We start from the raw sequence: 21,472 nt of genomic DNA, 5'->3' as shown, positions 1-21,472 counted from the left end.
AACGGTAAGCTTCAGTGAGGGACTGATACGGAACTAACGGTCCTTATATCCTGCTGTAAATATGCTCAATTGAATAGCTCAATAAAATGCAAATGTCAGATACATTTGCATAATAGCTTTTTCAATCAGCAGCACGCGAGGACGACTGTTGGCCATCTTGCTACAAGTGGGTATCACAAGCTCCCGTCAACAAAATGTGCACAAACAACTAACTAAACTCCAACCTCTACTTATATGATACCTTATTTAATTTGAAATATAATTCCAGCTACTGAAATGAAAAAAAAAATTGAAAACATTACTAAGGTAACTGTGACCTTTGACAACTGAAATTGGATCAGTTCATCTGACAGATTTGAAGAAAAGTCATTCTTGGGGTATCTGACCTTGACCTTTGACCTCCCAAATCAAATAACGCTTCAGTCCAAGTGACTGTGCAATCTTCCTGATATATAACATTCACAAGAATAGGATATCACCTTCATCTTGACCCAAAAAGTTGTAATAAGTTCATCTTTGAATCCAAGTTAAAAAATTTTACAAAATTTTGGAGACATTACCTCAAGGTGTTCCTGAAATGTAGCATTCACAAGCAAAAACATGTTTGTAAGGTCTGTTGGGACATGGTTTTTGTGCAAACCACAGGCCTCCCTTCAGTCAAACTTGAAACAAGGGAGCCGCATGTTCTGGAGTGAACTCAGTCTCCCAGAGTGCCACATGTTCCCTTTGTCTTAAGACAGTCAAGGAACTCAGTCTCCCAGAGGATGTAACAGGATGCTGCATGTCCTGGGATCTGGGCAATATCACACAAAGGTGTCAAGAACCTGGGGGGTCACTCCTATTGGTCACTCTGGTCCAAGACCTGTGAGGTCACCGGGGCCAATATAAGGAGAGGTCTCCCCTCTCTTTCTCCCTCTTCTTCCATCCCGCCGAGGGCGGAAGGCTGCTCTCTTTCTCCCATCCTTCGAAGGCCAGCAGGCTGTCCAGCCTCTCTTCTCCAATCCTTCGAGGGCCTGGCTGATCCAGCTTCCTTCTCTATCCAACCCACAACCGGAGGTCAGAGGTGCAGCTCCCAGCTCACCCCTCTCAAGGAAATCTCCTCGCCCTTCAAGCTCTACAAAACTCCTCGTAGCGACGCGATGTCCTGCAGGAAAACTTCAACCAGCATCTGAGCACACGGCTCGACAGAATCGCGAATGCAGAACTCTACGACCACCAACCCAGGAGACGTCACAGAACTGCAACTGGACTGCAACTTCTTTTCCCCTTTCCCTCGGACTGGTAACATAATCTGGGCTTAATAATTATACTACGCTAAGCAAGACTGTTTATTTGATCGGTGTGTGTTTATAAGTTTGATCCCTGACTATCATTATCTGATTAACATACACACAGACACGCATAACATCTCACCAAGTTAAACCTTCCCCCTCAGCCGTAAAGCAACGGCCATAAAGCAACCTCAGAAGAAGGGGGGGGGCTCTTATCTTAGGGACCATTTTTAAAGCATGCTAATTTACATTCACACACACACACACACACCTCCTTGTTAGTTAGTTTGATTGTTTAGTAATTTGTGTTTTTATACTTTATTATGTTCATAATAAATGTTCTTCTTTCACAAATGTTCTGTCATTAATATTGCATAAGTGAATCTTGCCAACTGTTACACTGTTAAGAACTCCATAAACCTTCATTGTTCATTATATAATCTTTAATGGTAAAATATTGAGATTTCTAATTGAACTAGATCTAAATGAGACTGATCTTAATCAATAAATTGGCTATCTTTTCCCTTCTATGAAGGGTGGTGCCCCGCGAGAACTTTAACCAATTAAAGTTATGATTTAATATTAATATTTTAAATATTAATGTTTTACATTTTATTTTGATAACCAAATTTATTGAGTGCCTAAAGGCACACCATTCTATGGTAACACTTTTTAAGCACTATTGCACAACAGGTCATAGTGACATTGGCCTTTGACCACCAAAATCGAATCAATTCATCCTCGAGTCACACTGAACGTTTAATCTAAATTTGGAGATATTCCCTCAAGATGCTCTTAAGATATCGTGGTCTCGAGAATGGGACAGATGGACGGATTATTTACTCTATCAACAAGCCGAGGGTGTGGGACTATTTCCCTGGCAGCGATACACATAAGAGCATATTCTGGTTTGGATAAGATCGGGTGGTTGAGAATGTCCATGAGGGTTTACAACCTTCACATGACATCCATGTGTTCACAAATAGTCGAGCAAACAAGCAGAGTAATCACTGCCTTTGAGGTCATTGATCATTGATTATATTCCCACTGTAAACACATGGATGTATTTGTGTATGTGCCCATTATCTGTGATAAACAGGAGCGAGAACTGGGCTCTTGGCACCTTAAACACGAGGCATGTCCATTCTTCACTTATCTCATAATTGCATGTGTAAAGCCCGCGGACGTGCTTGCTCTCTGATGCACAGAGAGAAACAAGCACAGAGATAACGCTGAAGTGGAAAAAAGCAAAGAACGTACAGGGTTCAATTGAGGGACAAATTCAAACTAATAACATATCTTGATGTGAGATTATGTTTAATCTAAGTAAATGAGATTACTCTGATTACCATTATTACTACAGCAAATTTGATAAAGAAATTGTTGAGATCTATGAACTGTAAATGGCCGATGATGGAGAATATTTCTTCATTTCTGAGATATCTCTGAGCAAGCAGGCTGCAGGCTGAAGTCCACACAGCTATCAGACTTCTCAATTACCTTGTCTCTGGTCTCAGTATTTGAGCACGTGCCTAATAAGTTAATCATGATTTCAGGAGAGCAGGACAATTTTCTTTTGCCACACAGTTCTACCGTCCTGCGAGTGGTGCCAGGGGAGCTCATTTATAAAAAGAACAGAATCCTCCCTGCTAAGTGCATTTGATGAATCTTCATGCTGAGCTCAGGGAGGCAGGGCGTCAGGTTACACGGAGCTACACTTGAAATGGCAAACACATCAATAGCATCATTTTTAGATTCCCAGCTGGCTCCCAGTCGCCGCTCAGGGCAGCTTATCACGTTACGGTCCTGCAGAGTTAGAAATCAGGAGATCTGAGCAATACAACAAGGCTGCTGATAAAATGACTATTTTAGAGGGGACAAGCCTTTGTGGTGTTATCATATCCTCGTGCTTGTGGCCCTCTATTGTCTAATCAGAATGAATCTCTCAGGGGGAGGTCCACTGTCCTGTTTATTGAGGTTTATGACTTTGATTTGAGCCCTGTAGACCTCAGAGCAGGAAGAGCCTGACAGCAATCTCCACTTATCTCCACCTTCCACATATTGAATTGCTGCATGAACGATGCTCTCAGTGTTATGAATCCATGGCACCAGAAAAAAACTAAAAACAAAGACGTCAGCCAAAAGATAATGATCCTTGGCAGATGCTGTGACCTTTTTATTCATTACTGGGCATCAGATATCCTGTGTGCCCATTATTTCGTATGAACACAATTTGAATAAGTCTACAAGGATGATTCTCTACCACTCTGTATGACACAACCAATGAATAACTGATTTTTATTGTGGTTCAGGCTTAGAAGGCTTAAAGACAAAATATATCATCTACATTAGTTTAATATGTTAGATGGACGAAGCAAGAACAATGAAACACTGGAATGGAAGTCAGTAGAGCACAACAGGCCAAACAGTCCCTTTAGATTCCACACCAAATCTGTCATGTTCATTTGGACATAGTTCTAAAACCATAGAAGATGCTTATAAACTGTTGATTCCTTAAAGAAACCACATTATCTCAGCTACAAGTGCTGGTAGTTACAGGTTTCTGGTACTATATTTTGCTGTACAATGGCTGAAAAAAATGTAACCCCCCATGATTTTTTTTTAACCTCAGCTAAATCTAGATATTCATTTGGATCCGTCCCAAATTGCACACATCATAGATTTCATTTCCCGACTCTCCATTCAGAACCAGGCCAAAGTCTAAAGGGTAATTTCTTAGCACGTGTCCGATCATCACCACCAAGTTTTCTGTAAATCGACTTGATAGTTTTTGCGTCATTCTGCTGACAATCAAACCAACAAACCACCCAACCAACATGCTCAGCCAACTATCCAATTACCCAACCACCCATCCAGTTGTCCAACTATCTAACCGTTGGACCATCCACCCACCCAACCGACAGAATGGTGTGAAAACACAACCACCTTGGCAGAAGTACAGTAAAAATGCTGTTTTGTCACTTGCTTCGATTTCCTGGTGTAGCTTCAATTTGTGTAGTAATGCATCTCAGGTGGGTCACATACAGGAAATCAGATATTTTCTCTGTGTGTATCCGTCTAAACAATTAACAAAAACCCCACAAAAGCACAAGGAAAGAAGAGGAGTGCAATGGCAGATGCAAAGATAATTTGTTATGCTCTTTTAACTGACTATGTATCACTGTCTCTTACTGTGCTCCGACAGCTTCTGTTGGAAAAACTCTTCTTTCACTAACAGCTTCTCTGCTCAGCCAATGGAAACAAGCTGTGCAGGGCTCTCTCTCGTGAGGTGAGACACAGGATGACACGGGGCTTTGAGAGACTTGTGAGGGGTTTAATACGTTTCAAACAACTAAAAGATTTCTCTCCACAGAAAGATGAAACAGAGGAAGGATGGGCGTGTAGGGTGGTGAGGGGCATGTGAAAAGAAAAAAAGACGGAGCAGTAGACAGAAAATGCTTTCTGCTACTGTCAGAGTTCTCTTGAGGCAGGAGGTCTTAGCGACGTCTGTCTTGATCAATAATTCAATATACGTATGTGCCACCTCATGGCCTTATACATTTTTCAGCAACCTCAGACATGGAGGATCTTCCAATCGGGTCCCCACTCATTTTCAGTGTGGCAGCAGGGGAGGCGTACGAGCAGGCTGAACTCAGGATCACCTCCGCCCTGCAGTGTGGTGACACCTGTCATTCCCACGAACCAGCCACCTGATTGCTTTCTAGACTCCTTGTTTCTCGAGATCTGAGTAAACACACATCAGTGTCTACAAACATGCACACACAAAGAGAAAGAGAAGCAGAAACCTCCAGGAAATGTTTTCTTGTCCTGTAGGTGTGACACATATTCAGTTTGTGAAGGCACTTAATTGTGACCCGTTTGCAGTGTTATTACAAAGGAACAAAAAGACACAACTTAACTTGGTGTGTAGCAGTAAAGTCAATGCCAAGATTAAATGATTACTCATTAGAAGCTTATTGCTTTACAATTTTGTCAACTAATTTACCATTATATCCAGAGCCTGCTAAAGCCCACAAACGGCTTTAGGATCCACCACCTTTAGGGTATAGCCCTGGAGTCAACTCCGTGGCAGACGGGGTAAAAGCACCTCAGCTGGTTACAAAGTCCAGAACATCCTTTGCTACACTTCCCACTGAGTCACAGAGATTAAACACCTCTGCTGCACCGAAACTAACGCGGCCTTCTCAGCCTGGCTTTTCTTTTTTTAATATTCTTCTACTTCGCCAGTGTGACAAACAGCTATCATGTGTGTCGCAGAAGTCATTTCACATTTTGCTTTTAGTTTCTCCAAACTGTAGCCTCAGGTCAGAGGGGCGGGTGAGTGGCGAAGATATGGTAAAGCTAAAATGAAGCGTAACTGTGAGCTTTCAATTGAGCTTCCTGTAGGTAAACTCCAGTCATGCAGCTTGTTACTGAGGATCAGCTGGACGGCTGGGGGATGTGAGTTAGTGTAAATACAATGCTAGTAAGAACGTTATCAAACAGAACGATTTAAACAGTTTTAAACACATGCTCTGATTTTTGCCTGGTTTAATTGAATCTGTTGATAATATTTCAGCTGCAATTATTTCAGCACTTTCCCAGTGTGGACTGGTCTTATTTTGAAAAAAAGAAAACAAACAAACAATAACAGTTATCATTGATTTCAATTGTGAAAGTAAAACCCTCATTGGGTCATCTCCTATCTCCATTGCACTAGAATACGGAGATGGCTAAATTAATTCTGTCAAACTTATAATATCATAATATATATGATAATATAATATCATGTGTTGGCGCCCCAGAGCTGAATTGAATTGAATTGTATTTGCATAGTGACAAATCACAACATACACTATCTCAAGGCAATTTACACACCTGTCATATATAGCACATACGCTGTGTGAGACTATTTGGAGCTCATTAGAAGAACATTTATCAAAATCCCTCCCTGTATTATTTTGTACCACATACACTAAAGACAAAGGTCAAGTTCACATGGGCCTCATTACTCAGACATCTGCTTCATGGTTTACTGGTTCTCAGTTGTGTGTGGAGGGATATGATCCGTTTTTTTGTCTTTTTATGTGGTTTCGAACTTTATGCTCAGGGCTTCTTTTAGACACATCTACGGAATAGTTTTGTCAATTTCAGATTAATGATTAATAGCCGTTGACTATCCTGATGAAAGGCCTGTAGTCTGTATTGCCTTCAGGATGAATACTAAGCAATAAAAAGCTTGTTCACAGCAGTTCATAGTATTTCATTATGGTTTTGGTCCCCATTGCTTTTATGTATCTTTATATATGATATGGGGATGTAGTAAATGTTACATTTTATATTATTATTATTATATTTATTTACACATTTCTATCCATCTTATTTGTATTATTTTCAATTTATTAGATTTTTTTTTCTTTTAGCTCATTTAATCTTTTCACCCTCTGCTCTTTTTAATCTCTTTTATTTTGAATAAAAAAAGTTTTAAATGGTTCTTTCTGTCTATGTTGTTTTTTACTGTCCCTGCACAGCACCTTGAATCTAACTCTGTGGATGAAATGTGCTTTACAAAATAAAACCACCTTGCTCTGCCACCTTGAATGTCATCATCCTGGTTAGGGCTGTTCATGTGTCGACATGTTTTGAAATATGGTTGTTTCAGGGGCTTCATACTCAAGCAGTGAGACAGACATTTAATGCCTTCTGTTTGTGGTCAGTCAAAGCCAGTAGCTGGTCTTGCGGACATTAGTTCAGGACTCATATTAGTCAGTAAAGCAGAAGAAGCAGTCGCACAGTCAGTGAAGACGGGTCGTTAGATGAGCAGTCAGCTACAGTAATGTGAAGAGAATGGAGCAGTGAAAAGTATTGTGTTTCGCTGCCAAGACATTCAGACCTCCAGCTACATTAGTTCTGTTGTAATAACAAACACTAATTAACAATTTTCATCTCATCTGAAGGTCGTCGCAGGATTTATTTAAATGTCACATGGTCTCTTACTGCAAAATTGACTTTATATTAAGTATATTTGAAAAGAGCATTTGCCAAAACAAATACTAACATAATATAAAAGACACATTTGATTTCATAGTGGTTTTGGCAGCTGTTCTGACATAACAAAAAGTGAGCTATATGTTTCTGACATTGGGTCCTGGCCCCTGGTCCTGACAGTGGATGGAGGTGAAAATCTGTAAACCAAAACCAAATCTGTCTCTTTCTTTGCTGTCAAAAAAATAACAGGATGTGAGCCCTCTGTGGCCCTTCAAGCTAACGTAACCTCTACCAAATGTCAGATGAGACTAAGCCAATCTCACTTGCTTCTCTGAACTCCCTGAAGTGTGTTGTAGAGATCAGGAGTCGCTGAAGATTAACGGAGATGTGGGCCCGTCAAATACTGGAGGAGTCGACAATGTCAGAGGGGTTACCAGGGGGGGGTGGACAGCCACAGACGGGCAAGATGTAAGTCTTAAAGGTGAAAATGTTTACTGTACTGAATATGCAGAGTCAGCAGACTATTGGGGCATATGTCCACAAGGACCTCTGTAAACAGAGCATATGATAATCCACCTAGAACTGTGTGTAGATTGTATGGCGCCTGTGCAGTTACTTGTCTTCACCCAGCTATCATGTGCACTTGTGTATCTAATCATACTGTACAGTACGTGGCTCATTAGTAATGGCTGTCCTTACTTTAGGGAGAGGGAGTAGTCGTTCTTGCTGGTCTCGCTGTTTCTCACCAGATAGCTGGCCTCCTTACACAGCCGGAGCAGAGACTCTGCATCTGTCCGGCTGATCGCTCCATGGTACCAGCTACATTGAGAGATGGGAAACAGAGAGAGGAGGGGATAGAAGAATGGTGAGAATACGGCGAAAATAGAACAAATGAAAACAAATAACAAGAATCCAACTTTCTATTGAGCACAAACTGAACACAAAGTGGTAGTCGTAACAGTACAACACAGAGTCCTGACTCACAACTGGCTTTCCAGGGGCATGGTGGGGTCAATGCGCTCTCCTAGAGAGGAGCTGCAGTGGTCCAGCGACGTCATTTTAGTGTTGACCAGACAGCTGCTGGAGTGTCGCTGCAGCGGGCGATTCTTCCCATCCTTGGTCGGAGACATTCGAGACTTGTCCACGCCATCGAACTGGACTGTAATACAAGAACAATACATCAGCTGACAGATTCTATTCTGGATGGATAAAAACAATAAAAAAATATCCACAGCTTTGATAATGTAGCATTAATAACACGTCGCCTGAATGCACTTCAGATAGATTTCGGCTTAATGTCACTTGAAAACAATAGTGTGCTTGAGAGGAAGGAGACATTTGTAGAGGTTATGATGTAAAGTGCTGTTACATGACTCTACTGAACTAGAGCAGCAGTGTGTGAGAACTGAGCGCGCAGACACACAGACACAGTTAATTTGTGTAACTCATCCGAGTGAACATGTGCACATTCACAATGGAGCAGTCATGAATCAATTCTTCCCCACTGTGTACACATTCCACTGAGAACTTCCTCCAAACTATCCAACTAAACTACTTTACATGCAGGCGAACATATTTCATATATACAGTATGTGATATGAGATCTTTATAGATCCGTTTTCATGAAACAATGTAATTGTTTTGAGCATCTGCTTTTTCATTTTTGAATTTAATAGATTTTTACCATTTGGTTAGCCGTATGTTTCTGTGTCGGTTCCGTGTTTTACTTTGTTTGCTGTATGTAAGTATGTTTTTCTTGTGTTATCTGTCTCTGCTTGTATTTATATATGAAACTTTTGCTGCCCATCGTGGCTGAAACTCCCGGACAGAACAGATATTGTTTCTCAATCGGAGCTTCCTGGTTATAAGGAGTGATCGGAAAGAAAAAGGTCACTTTTTTAAAATATAAAAACAAATGAAGATCTGCCTCATTAGGACCAGACTGGTCCACATCAGGTCTAATGATTCTGACAAGGTCCTAAATAGTACACACACAAACACACAAATCCCAGGTTCAAATCCAGCAAGTGAAACATTAACCTGGCTTTTCAAAACTCTCACGGTAAACTGTGGACACGACGAGTTCCTGGCAGCCTCACAGGGAACTGTTTTAAAATATGTGGGGGATGGAGCTGACCTGTGCTCATGACAAGACTGGTGAAGGTCATGGGGCGAATTCACAGCCAATCAGCACACAAGGGAAAAAGGCCTTTGCGTCTATTTACAAAAGCTAACATGAGAACAAAAGAGGAGATTATGTTCACGAGGACATGTGAAAGTGAATGTGTACTTCTGGTTAGAGAGGGTTGTGGAGGCCTGAAGAACAATAAGCTCTACAGTTGGATGTTGATGTGACGTTGTGGCCATTTAGATGTGTGTACATGTGTGTTTTTTGCCCTTTTCTCTTCGCCATCCATCACTGTAATTGATGTCCCATCACCAGCGGTGTTGAGTAGACCTATTTAGAGCCACTGACATGCATCTCAGGAAATAACAAAGACCCAGCTTCCTCCATCAACCGCACGCCAAGCTTGAGCTGGAGATTATTTTCTGCTTTAAGGTTTAAAATCAACATATCAAAGCCGAGTCTTTGATGGAAGCAGTTAGTGAAGTTTGAAGCTTCTGGATAGCAGCTCTCTGTCGCTAATGGACAGTTTTGTGTCTCGTGTTTAATTACTGGATCTGAGCATGGCAGCTACAGCACAGACAGACAGGCACTGCGATCTGTCGATGGAGACAGGGCCCGCAACTGTCTAGAGTCTGCATTTCAAACAGAGGATTGCGTTACACTGTGTGTAGTTTGTGAGCTTGTCAAGTCTTCCTATATGTCACTGAGTGGAAGGGCTGACATCAGTCAATTCAAGTTATAAGAGACATCATGTCAACATTTTACTGCGCCTACTATAAGTCGGGCTGAATGGGAAAACATATGACCTTCTGTAGAATCTGAGGTGTAAAGATACATACAAATCGCATAAAATCACAAATTCTCTTCTGCCAATGGACTTTGAAAGGAATTTGAAGAGTTATAAGCTTTTGAATGGTTTAGTATTTACATCTTCTACTGAGGCAGTTACGATGCAGTGCTGCAACCTAAGATCTTAATCGTGAAAATTTAGTACAGTACTTTCTACAGTGCAGATATGGTAATCTCTATTAGCGGATTTAGCATATGAATATGCATAATCTGTAGGCAAGGGACATCATTTTGGGTCTGGAAGTCTTCTGCTTTTTGTTTCTGGTTTGGCCAATCAGGTTTCAGCTGGCTTTGGCTGCCCACATGTTAACAGTCTGTGTGAAGTGCTTTTTAATTTATATGAACTTATGTCCAGATAGCTGTTAATAAAGATTAGACCAAGTGCTGTCTGGACCTAAAACATCTCCAAAAGTATCACTGTTTATATTTTGTGTGGAGAAACATTTGGCTCTTTGAACTAGTCCGACTGTAAACAGTGTACACTGATACACAGAAGTCTTGGTCCAGATATCCAATGTCTACAACAGAAGCCTCAAAATTTGCCCACAGAGGCTGATTGGACATCAGACGATAGATGATGGGCAGACAAGTTAACCTTCTACCTTTTAGATCCAGATATATAATGTTTTCACATATATACACATGATCAGTTCATGTTGTTTTTGACCTAAAAAACCTTGATCTTTTAGGTTAGTGTGCCATCACAAAAAAGGTAGGTAGGTATCTGACAGTGACTATATTGAATATTTTAAATAAAGATTTGAGAAAGTTTTATTTAAAATCTAGTTTGTAAAAGCAATTATTTTTATGCTTACATATCACATCTGCCATTTCATGATTTTGCACATCAATTTGATGACTTTCTGGAGCCCCTGACTGAAATACCTTTACTTGTACAGTCTGAATCTAAGAGTTTCTCCCTTCACTGCCTTTGAGGGCACACATAGAAGGAAAGCTGTTGTTTCAACTCCAACCACCAGGGGCTCCTCTTCACCTCCACACTCAGGTTGAAAAGTCTGGCCTTGAGCCCACTGATGCATTTCCCTCAACATAAACTCATGGAAGTGATTATTCCAAATGACTCCAGCAACCATTGTCGTCTCGGCCTCTGCCCTTCTGTTCATTAAAGGGCTACGGCCGGGACTTAAAATGACAAATTAAAATTGCACCGTTGTGTGACAGCTGAGTAAACTGTGGCTCTGACCTCAGACTCATGGAGGACTGTGAGCTTAAGCTTCACGTCCTCATAAGTCGGATGTTTGGACCACAGGCACTCAAATGGTGCTGCATGTAAGTCATCATGACAGATCCCATGAGTTGTCGACTTCTGCAGGCGGCCCATTAGAACCACATGCCGACTCCCGGGAACATGGTGCGAGTGGCATGAGTGTACAGTATATGTGTAAGGGTGAGAGATAGCGTTTCCATGGAAACTGACCGAGGGGAAAAGGGAGATGCATGTTTGCTCTGCTCATCCCCGTCAGCGCTGACAGATCATAACATGTAGACGCAGCCAATTGCCCTCTCCTTCTCCTTCCTTCACTTTCAATTTCTCTTTCTGTTTGCATACGTGTGTCTGGCCCCTTCCGCGCTTTCTCTCCTCCTCACCTACTCTTTTGGTCTTTCCGCCTCACCCTCTCTGGCCCCATCTCACCTCACTCCGCCTTGTCTGTTTCTCTGTGTGTTTACACGTCAAGGACAGAGAAAGATAGAGGGATGAGAGAATTGGTGGAATGTCTGCACCAAATGGCAGAGAGATAGAGCAGTGACAGGTTTGATCTGTTATCTCCATCTGTCACTGATTGTGTCGCTTCTTGCAACTAAATAGCTCGACGTTACCTGCCTGCAAATATAAATTTACACTTTGAACATGTATTTTTCATTTACCAGGTATTCTAAACATCCACGGTTAGAATTTGCTATCTTGCCTTCACCACACACACTATCTCTAAGTCCATCTAAAGCTCCCCCAGCTCCTCACATTTCGACCTCTCTCCCAGCGAACACACTCTAATTCCTTCCTTTCCACGAATTCAAGACAATCAGTGCCTTATTTGACCTTGATTAAACCTTTTTTCCTCCTCCACTTAGAAACCGGTTGAGTGGCTATTCTCGGCCGAGCTCACCCCGTCAACCTTTCCTGTCAGAGCGGAGACTTTTCCACAGGCAGAGTGCATAGCTCTACAAGAAGAGTATTACCGTGAAGAGAGTGAGAGCCTCCAAACTGAACAAAAACTCTTGTTTTATTTTGAAGTGTGACGGGTATACCATGTCAGCTTCGATCGCCAGCTTCAGACGGTTGCAGAATTACGTTTTAAGGCTGAATATCAATGGGAATGGAACAAACCCATTCCCCTTTCATTCTCTGGAGCGCACAGTCCGACAGACATGGCCCACGGGAGATTGACGAGAGGATTGGGCCGAGGGAGAACAAAGGGCCTGAGAGGCGGCTTAAGAGAGGCAGGACCGCAGGAGTGTGCACGAATGTCACAGACAACACACACATGCCTTCACACACTCACACACAAAGAAATGTGTGTAAACGGGTAGCGGTATCTGTGTGTGTGTGTTTGTCATCGGTATTGTTACCTGTTAAGTTCAGCAAATGGAATCTGTGTTTCAGATTGAAATGTCAGTCACACAGTGACTTATGGCTTCGCCTTCAGACGCACATCTTCTTGTATAAAAGAAAATAGAGGAGGTTTGGGAGGGGCAATGTGTGAAAGGAGGGAGCTGGTAAACACAGAGGTCAAAATGACTTTTCAGGGATGACACTGCGACCAACGCAACAATATATAATACAAAACCAAACTAGAGTGGTACTCAGTAGAGATCACACCTCCACCAAGGCCCAACAGTTCCCTTACATTCAATCGAGCGGCAACAAACTTCACACACTCAGATATATCTTCATCAAGATCAATGAATTATACTATAAGAACACAGTGAAAATATTGAGAAAATCCTGGATGTCCACTCTGATCTGCATCCACACAAAAATTGAAGTACCGCATCCTTCCACCAGGTTTCACAGGAGTCCCTTGAGAAAACGAAACCTCCTCGGGCAAGGTGATAATGCCATAAAAACTCGGAAGAAGTAAAAAAAAGCACAATAAACTGACTAGTAAACGTATCCAGTGCGTCACCCTCCTCACTCTCAACAGGCTTGTTTTCACTGCAGGGCCTGGAGGAGCCACAGAAAATAAAGTTACCTTCACAACTGAGGCTTCTGAACAACCTGTCAACTCCGCCTCTGAACACTCCTGCACAAATTCCTCTATTAAGCTGGATAATTAATTCTCATTTACTAATCGTTCTCCTATCAAAAACAATGACGAGTCTGAGGGGCGAGGCGAGCCGTCAGCTGCTATATTGTGAGGGGAAAATTAAGTTTTCCAGCTCGAAGGTGTGAAATGATTAGCAGATTTGCATCTCATTAAAATGCACTACACACTGGAAGAAGCGCTCAGCAACCCTCTGAACTGCTACCTTTGAATAAACCCTTTTCTTTTTTGTTGTGTATTGGGAACAAAAAGAATGATTTGTTAGATAGATTTTAATAATTGATTTTTAGAGCTCTGGAGTTTGATCCCTTATGATTTCCCCATCTAGGAATATAATTGCTTCTATTGTATAAATCCCCCAAATTACATCGTAATTAGGTTTTCTGCAGCGATGACCCACCCAAGTGTCAGCTAGCGGTTATTTTTCTAAATTAAATCGGGATATCTTTTCATTTCTTCTTCTTACTGTTGATTAGAGGAAGGGGAAGGTAAAATAAATGTCTAAAAGTGTGAATAATTAATTCATGTCAAAAACAAAGGGAAAAAGCCTTTCATTATACTCAAACAAAAGTGGCCTCCATTTATATGTAGATGTAATATAAGCCCTGTCAAGCCTCATTGAAATTTTGATAATGGAAAAAAAATAGGACAGATTTCCCTAAACTGAGAAGGATATAATTTTTTTCTTAATCCTGGTCTTTATTAGAGTTAAACACAACAGCCTTGAATAAACACAGTGCAGCTTAGCTCTTAACGGCTGAGCCAGTTGTGAGCATGTAAGCAATTCTGTGTATAATGGATGAGTGATGTCCGTGTGTGTGACTAAGGGTCTGCCTGTACACTGAGGTCAACAGAGGGCATAGTAACTGTATTCACAGGGGTCACGGAGGCCACTCGGCCCCCCTGCGTCTGCCGAAGTGACCTCTGACCCCGAGGATGTAGCAGGGCCGCCCTGGCTCAGACTGAGAGAGGATCACTTTACAGCTGGATGCCAATCTTAAACCCGCTCACATCACAGAGGGAACCAGAACCCTTCCCATGGATTTATGGACATAAATCAACTCCTTGCCCTGTCCTCGCCTGCAGCACAGAGAGGAGTCCTCTTACACAGCCTGGATCTAAGTCGTCCCACTCTGCCAGGGGAAATCCCATTCCAGGCATTAGTTCTGCTGCACGTCCCTCTTTTCCAGGGGTAATTACAGCAGTCAGAGTGTGAGTGTGTGGAACTGCTTCAAAAGTCAACAAAAAGGCACCACTGGTTGAAAATAGATGAATTACTAGAGTCCATTGTGGTTGATAAGATGGTAAATATGGCTGAACTTGAGGTGAGGAGACTCAAGTCAGTGCCTGAAAAGAGTTGGGTTTATCTGCTCATGTAAGCCACTTGTGGAAAAAAGCGAACCAGAGGGACATCTGGGACGGTTATGAGTATGTTGACAAGAGGAAATGGGGGTCACAGCAAATGGCAATTACGCATGCAGAAGGCAGTTGAGCACAATTAAAACTAATGAGCCTTCAGCCCTAAAACCTGCACAAGACTTAGAGATTTTCTGCCACATGTAATCCAGATGGAAAAGTGCAGCCATTACTAAGTGAATACGTGAATGCACATAATACAGTGCCTCTAAAATATGTTGACTCTTTAAGTCAGTCATTACCGACCAGCACATTTAAAAGAATGCTTTCATAGGAATATCCCACCTTTCATGGTTACAGCTAATGACTTAGTGGGAGCAAACACACATGGGTTTTTTCCTCTCTGTATTCGAGAGCATGGTCTTTCAGTTAGAGAGCAGGACTTAATGTAATGCTTTTTCTCAAAACCTTGCACTTGAACTCAAATATTGCGTGCTTGTGCTTAGATTTGCTCTGCTTGTGCTCAAACTATGCACTTGCACTAAGATATTTTGTTGATTGGACAGATTTCCTGCACTCCAGTTTCAGCTCTTCTCCTCGCACCTAGCTGAAACGTCTGCTCATGGATTTATCCCAAGTGTTTTTCCTCTGTGTATGGATTTTTTTGTGCAACAAGTCTGTCAAAAATCCCGATACAGCGCCAGGTGAACTTGTCGGTGAGTTGGCTTTACTTCTAAAAGAGGGGCATGAACCTACAGTAGTTAAAGAAAGATACAAGACTCTTAAAGAAGTAAAGCTAACACATCCACAATAAAGTCATGACACTTTCTGAGGGAGAAAACTACAAAATCTCAAATTTTACATCAACAAATTCTGCTCTCAAACTGAAAGACCACACTTTAAAATGAAGAATAAAAACCCATAAACACACACATACTTTACTATTCGATAATTAAATCAGAAAGACGGATAGACAGCCACATTGGAAGATGGTGACGGATGAATGGATGGATGATTGGGAAGATGGATGGACGGACAATGGAAGGACTGACCGGGAGGGGACGGTAACTGGAAGAAAATACACTGGACAATGTGAACACCAACACCCACCATGGTGGTGCTGGTCACAGCTCGTCTGTCCTGGCGAGGGCTGAGGTGTCTGGGAGGGAGACTCCAGCTCCTCCACCAGGGGAGGTCTGGTGTTGAGTTGGCCGACAGGAGGGGGCCATGGTAGGTCCTTGATCACTTTAATCTCTACTGCAAGTGTTGCCCAGGTCACCAGAGGAGAGATGGAGGGAAGGACAGGACAGTGACAGGAAGCATATATGGACAACCACAGAGGGAGTGAAGAAAGGGAAGCATGACAGCAAACAGAGGGAGGAAAAAGAGAAAAAGGAGGAAAGGTAAGATAAGAGCTGAAGATGCCAGCATCGGGACAGAGAGCGTATTTACAGTAAGTTCTGATCCAAGAATCAGCAGCAGCTGGAGACTAGAGGAGGAAGGAATACAACAGCACTGAAAAAGGAAGATAAGTTAGGGTTTTGATCGCTGGTTCCAGGCTGATTAAGGAGACTAAAGAACTGAGGCGTGAAAGTTATAAATGACTTGAAAGGTTTTGCATCCATAATGAGTCTGGATTCAAATTCAATAAAATTCGATTGGATCCTAAGCCCACCTGAGAAGCTTGGCCTTTAAAGCCTTCCCCTCTCCATCGCCCCGACATGAAGTATCCTCAGATACAAGGCTCAAATCCAGCCCAACTCACTTTAGTCTCATGTGCCTTAAAGGTACAGACTAAGAAATATAAAACTGCCTACAGCTCAGCTACAGACAGGCACTGATACATTACATCAGCTTGTCTGTCTGCTGCTGCTAGTCTCAGTGTGCAGCTTTGAAAAAAGAAGAAGACCTTAGGCCTCTGTTAAAATAAACAACAATGTAGACAATATCCTTCACTGGAACAAACCTGGCAGCAATCCATCCTGATAATGGACACTCGCCAGGCCTTCCCCCTTAAATAATGTCCACCCAGGGTATTACCAGAGTGAATTAGGCGTCACTGAGGAAGGGCCACTTGTTAAATAGCTGAGGATACTTAATAACTTTGGATGGAGAGAGACAATGCTTTTCCACCATCCAAGTGAAAGTTTGTGTAGGAAGTCAAAGCTAATAAAGATATATTGTTCTGGAGAGCCACTGCTAATGTTCATCTGAAGGTTCAGATTGTGAGTCAGTGACTGTTATTTACATAGTTTTTACATCGATAGCCAAACACGGATCTTCCAGCACACCGCTATTAAGAAATCAATAAACATGAGTGTCCTTGGGGCTGGAGATCTTAGGATGAACTGATTTCAGTGTGATTTCATTAGACGGCTGCTGCAAATGGAAGACAATGCTTTAAAGTGAAAAACAGGAAACCTAGAAAACAGTGACACTTCTTACTGTATACATTTCCTAAAAGAGAAGGGAAGACAAATAATGCACATCACCTCCCGTAAGTCCTATAAGAAAATCAGTCGAGATCCAAAAATCCGAATATATAAAAAAAAATATATACATTAAATCAGAAGAAGTGAAGGTATCAGATCAAATAAATCAGATCATATGGTGAAATATACAATTCAAATTAAACTATGGGTTAAAATTGGCAAGAAAACCCTTCCGTGTCCGCTGACGCTCCAGTGCATCAACGCGCTCTGAAATCATCAGTGTGACAGATAATAGTTCCATCAGTCACATCAGTCATGTGCGGGCGACAACGGCCTCATTTGACTCAATGGGGAAAAAAGCACCAGGTAGGAAGATAGTGAATTCAAAGCTGTGGGACACGACAATAACTTGTTAAAGAGGTTCTTTAAAAGATGCTTTTGGGGCGACCACATGGAAGATTGAGCCCTCGGTTCCTAACCGGCCTTTTACTGCACATCTTCCACCACTCATTTCCCTTTCACGCATACACCGTCCTATTTCTATCTCTAAAACCTGGGTCATGTTTTGCTTATTAAAGTAACATTAGTCTTTGCAGTATGATGATTCATAGGAAAATTGTAGATTGTATCTCTTAGTCAAGGGCTCAAGATCGCTAATAATTCAATATCTAACATTGAATTGAAAAAAATTCTTCTGTCAGATTTCTAAAGTCAGATTTCCACTAGGACCCAGACGCCCCTCTTGGTTGAATAAGAGCCACTTCAGCTGCCTAAGATGAAAAGAATGCAGCTGTATTCACAACCATTAGTGTGACACAGTCTTTTTACTGGCTGGTACACAGGCTGCTTTTCAGTGGGAGGACGAGCGTAATTTTCTGGACTTGTCTGTCTTCAACCCCTGCGAGGGATTGCAGTGTGGCGCTGGTACAAGACATGCTAATGAGAAGCAATATCTGCGAGCAATATGAAGGGAGAAAACGGGAGAATATTCAGTCTGACAAGCAATTAAATCACTGGGCCTGCAGTGTCAGGGGGGTAATCTGGAGAAAGGTGGCTGGAAGCAGGAGAAGCTTGCCGTTTATTCCTGATGGGTGAGCTGTGCCGTGGTGGAGCGGTGGGGAATGGAGATGGAAGGTCACAAACTCTGGAAGATAATATAACTTCCTCTACTTTGGGGTAAGGTAGGGGCCTCTCTTCCTATGAGATTAAAAGCCTAATTCTCATTTCACATTGCAGATTAGCGTGTAATTGTTTGGGGAGCAGAAGGCTGCCTGCGCTCGGCAGCCTCACACTGAGGACGAGGAGATGACACTCACACTCGCTCGGCTGCACAGCTGAAAAATTACATTTAGCAGGGTGGAAATTAAGGTAAGCCGATCCAGATGTTTTCTTTTTAGAAAAGTGGTTGACTGAAACTCTTAGAATGTATTCAGAAATGCTGCCAGTACCAAGGCCCTTGTGAATTATCATTGTCTCTGGATGCCATGTCATGTAATGGGTGAGTCCATCTTTGCACTATCCTTCCTCAGTCATTTGGCTCATCTTTTTACTAATTCCAGAAATCTGTGTCTGTTTCCAGCAGCTTCACACTTAGTGTGTGTATTTTAAAGGCCCTGTTTGGTGGGATTTTGACATTCAATATGTTGAATATCAATATATAACACAGCGCATTGCAGTTTTGGGGGCGGGGCAGCATGCCTGAACAGAGTGACAAAAAGCGACAAAAAACTGGAAGTTTACATTTCCTGTTCTGAAGGAGCATGATTGGGTCAGTAACATTGAAAATCAAACCGTGTCAATCTGATATGCTACCTTGCTCCTAGTGGATTCCAGAATCTTTTCTGGAACAAATGTCTATAAATTCATAAGCTTCACACTTTGCATGTGTATTGTTCAGGGCCCAAGGTAGTGCAGTGTTGGATTTGGTTTGATTTGGATTCAAGATACATTCAATATAATTAACATTTTAACTAACACAGTGACGGAGGCCCTGTAGCAGAAGGGGCTGGGAGACATCAATGTTAGTTCGGTGATGACAACTGGTTCTCAGCTTCAGGGCTCTGTGCAGCAGGTCTTTACTGGCTGCTTCTCAATTACTGCAGGTCAATTTAATATTTTCTGAAAAAAGCTTCAACCAGTATCACCATAGGACAAGTAAGCAGCCCATTTCTAACAGGCAGGTTAAAACAGACACTGCACTTGTTTAAAAAAAAAGGGAACTGCAGAAAGACACTGTCCAGATACATGACCACCCTCTACAATCTGAAGGATCTGATTTGGATTATTGTGATAAATGGCATGATTGTTTCATCCTTTTTGAAAAGTGAACACAGAGATTTTAACGAGCCTAATGACTTTCTCTAAAGGACCATGTAAATACGTCCAAAGATTACCACATCTTTGTCATCTAATCTGATTTCATTTGGATCTATATGCTATCTCTCATCTGCATAATCCTCAATCCATATTAGTACACAAAGCCTGCTGTTGACATAGGAATAGAGGCTATTAACGATTCTGAATTCGACAAAGCGCCCCGTCACTCAGGTTTACTATACAAACATGGCCTTGTTAGGACTTGGAAGAGGAAGATCCAGCTTCATGTTTCACTCAGATGTCCAGTGAGCTTTGGATAAGTACGATTCTGGCGTGACGTCAGCTTGATTTACCGCCAATTTGAGTATGTGCATTCAGAGAGCTGCATATGCTCCAGCTGATTAATTATATGACAGCACTTGAACAGTAGCTAAAGCCACCCCACAGTTTGTTTGTTTTTATCCGAGTTTACCTTCCCTTTGTTCTTCTAGGCGCGCATCTATTTTTAAAGCCAGGTGCTTGTTTACCCAGGCTTTTCATTAGCCAATGGCACTACATCACTGTAAACAGTTGCAGCACCATAAATCACCAACTACATTTGTTTCCACCAACGCCATTTAATTTAGTTCTGCTTAATTTGGCTGGCTAATTGCATGCATATTCAATACAAGCCGGAAGATTGTGATGTTTATGCCGCACATTATGAGCAGGAAAAGCTCTGAACAAAACAACCAGCCTCCTCTGAAGACGTGTTTTTTCCATCGGCACCGGAATCATTGCATATAACAACTGTGTAATACTCAGGGGGGGAAGTAAAATGCCACCTCATAATTCTCCTCATACTGTATCCATCACATTATACGGTCCAGATCTCTTTCAAAGCAAATATCTGTTATGAAAGACCATGTGTTCGTATAAAAAAATGGAAGTGCCACAGGAATGGGATGAGATGACAGCGAGGCCTTTTACTCACTCTTTTATAAAAGGGGGGACGGGGGTGGTGGAGGAGGGACGTCTGGCCGCTGATGATGCGCTGCTTCTATACTTTGTGAGGAAGGTTTATAGTGCTGTTGTGTGTGACCAATGTGTGTGAGTGAAGATAACACCCGTGGCGGCGCCCAGAGAAAGACGGCAGCACACATTTGAGGCCCAAGAAAGAGGGCTGTCAGGAAGGTTATCAGCAGGGCGTTTCAGCAGAGGACAGGAGGATGAGCCAGAGTCGCTGAGTGACAGACAGCGTCGGGGGGGGGGGGGGAAGACTGGATCGTCCAAGCGAAGAGAGAGACAGAACCATGGCACCAACAAAACAGCTGGCGCAAATAACCAGTGCAGGACTGGAACTGAATCAATTATTTATTTTGGGACATTACACATGAGCCTCAGATTTCTGAGTCGTTAAGCCGGCGAAGATTCATTAAAAAACCATAAAGCTCCCCGAGACCAGAGGGAGCAACTTCAGACGGCACCTTCTCTTATCTCCACCGTTAAACACACATTCCCCGCTGGCCAGGAGCAGAGTGAAAGGAGTTACTAGGAGGTAACAGAGGGCAAGGAGATTAAGTAACAATGGCTCTCAAGCCCACTCCTGCTGCGACGAGGTTCAAGTTTCCCATGGTGGTGTGTCCGTGTCTGGGTGCGTGAGTGAGTGTGCCACATGCGTTCCCCAAAGGGTGCAGGCTTAAACCGATGGTCATGCGAGCACACTTTCTTAATGTGGTCAAATTCAAAACTGTCTTTCCAACTCTTCACCTTCAGGATCATCCATCACCTACTCAGGGAGGAAGGAAGGAGGCTATGGCAGGTGTATGTGTGTGTGTTCGCTCTAGAAAGGGTGGCGGGGGCAACAGC

At 42.4% G+C, this 21,472-nt stretch overlaps 1 protein-coding gene across 2 annotated transcripts in view; it reads right to left on the bottom strand.

Annotated features, from left to right (window-relative positions):
• LOC128439750 (SH2 domain-containing adapter protein F) overlaps positions 1-21,472 on the bottom strand; it is a 100,438-nt gene that overhangs the window by 3,097 nt on the left and 75,869 nt on the right. For both annotated transcript variants that reach the window (XM_053422171.1, XM_053422248.1), the window contains 2 exons: positions 8,244-8,418; positions 7,959-8,078 (listed from right to left, as the gene is read on the bottom strand). In XM_053422171.1, coding sequence (XP_053278146.1) covers positions 7,959-8,078; positions 8,244-8,418 — 295 coding nt within the window. The remainder of the gene's footprint in view (positions 1-7,958; positions 8,079-8,243; positions 8,419-21,472) is intronic.

This window comes from Pleuronectes platessa, chromosome 1 (genome assembly GCF_947347685.1).
Source record: "Pleuronectes platessa chromosome 1, fPlePla1.1, whole genome shotgun sequence".
Taxonomy (NCBI): Eukaryota; Metazoa; Chordata; class Actinopteri; order Pleuronectiformes; family Pleuronectidae; genus Pleuronectes; species Pleuronectes platessa.
This window is presented reverse-complemented; position numbering and strand designations above follow the sequence as displayed.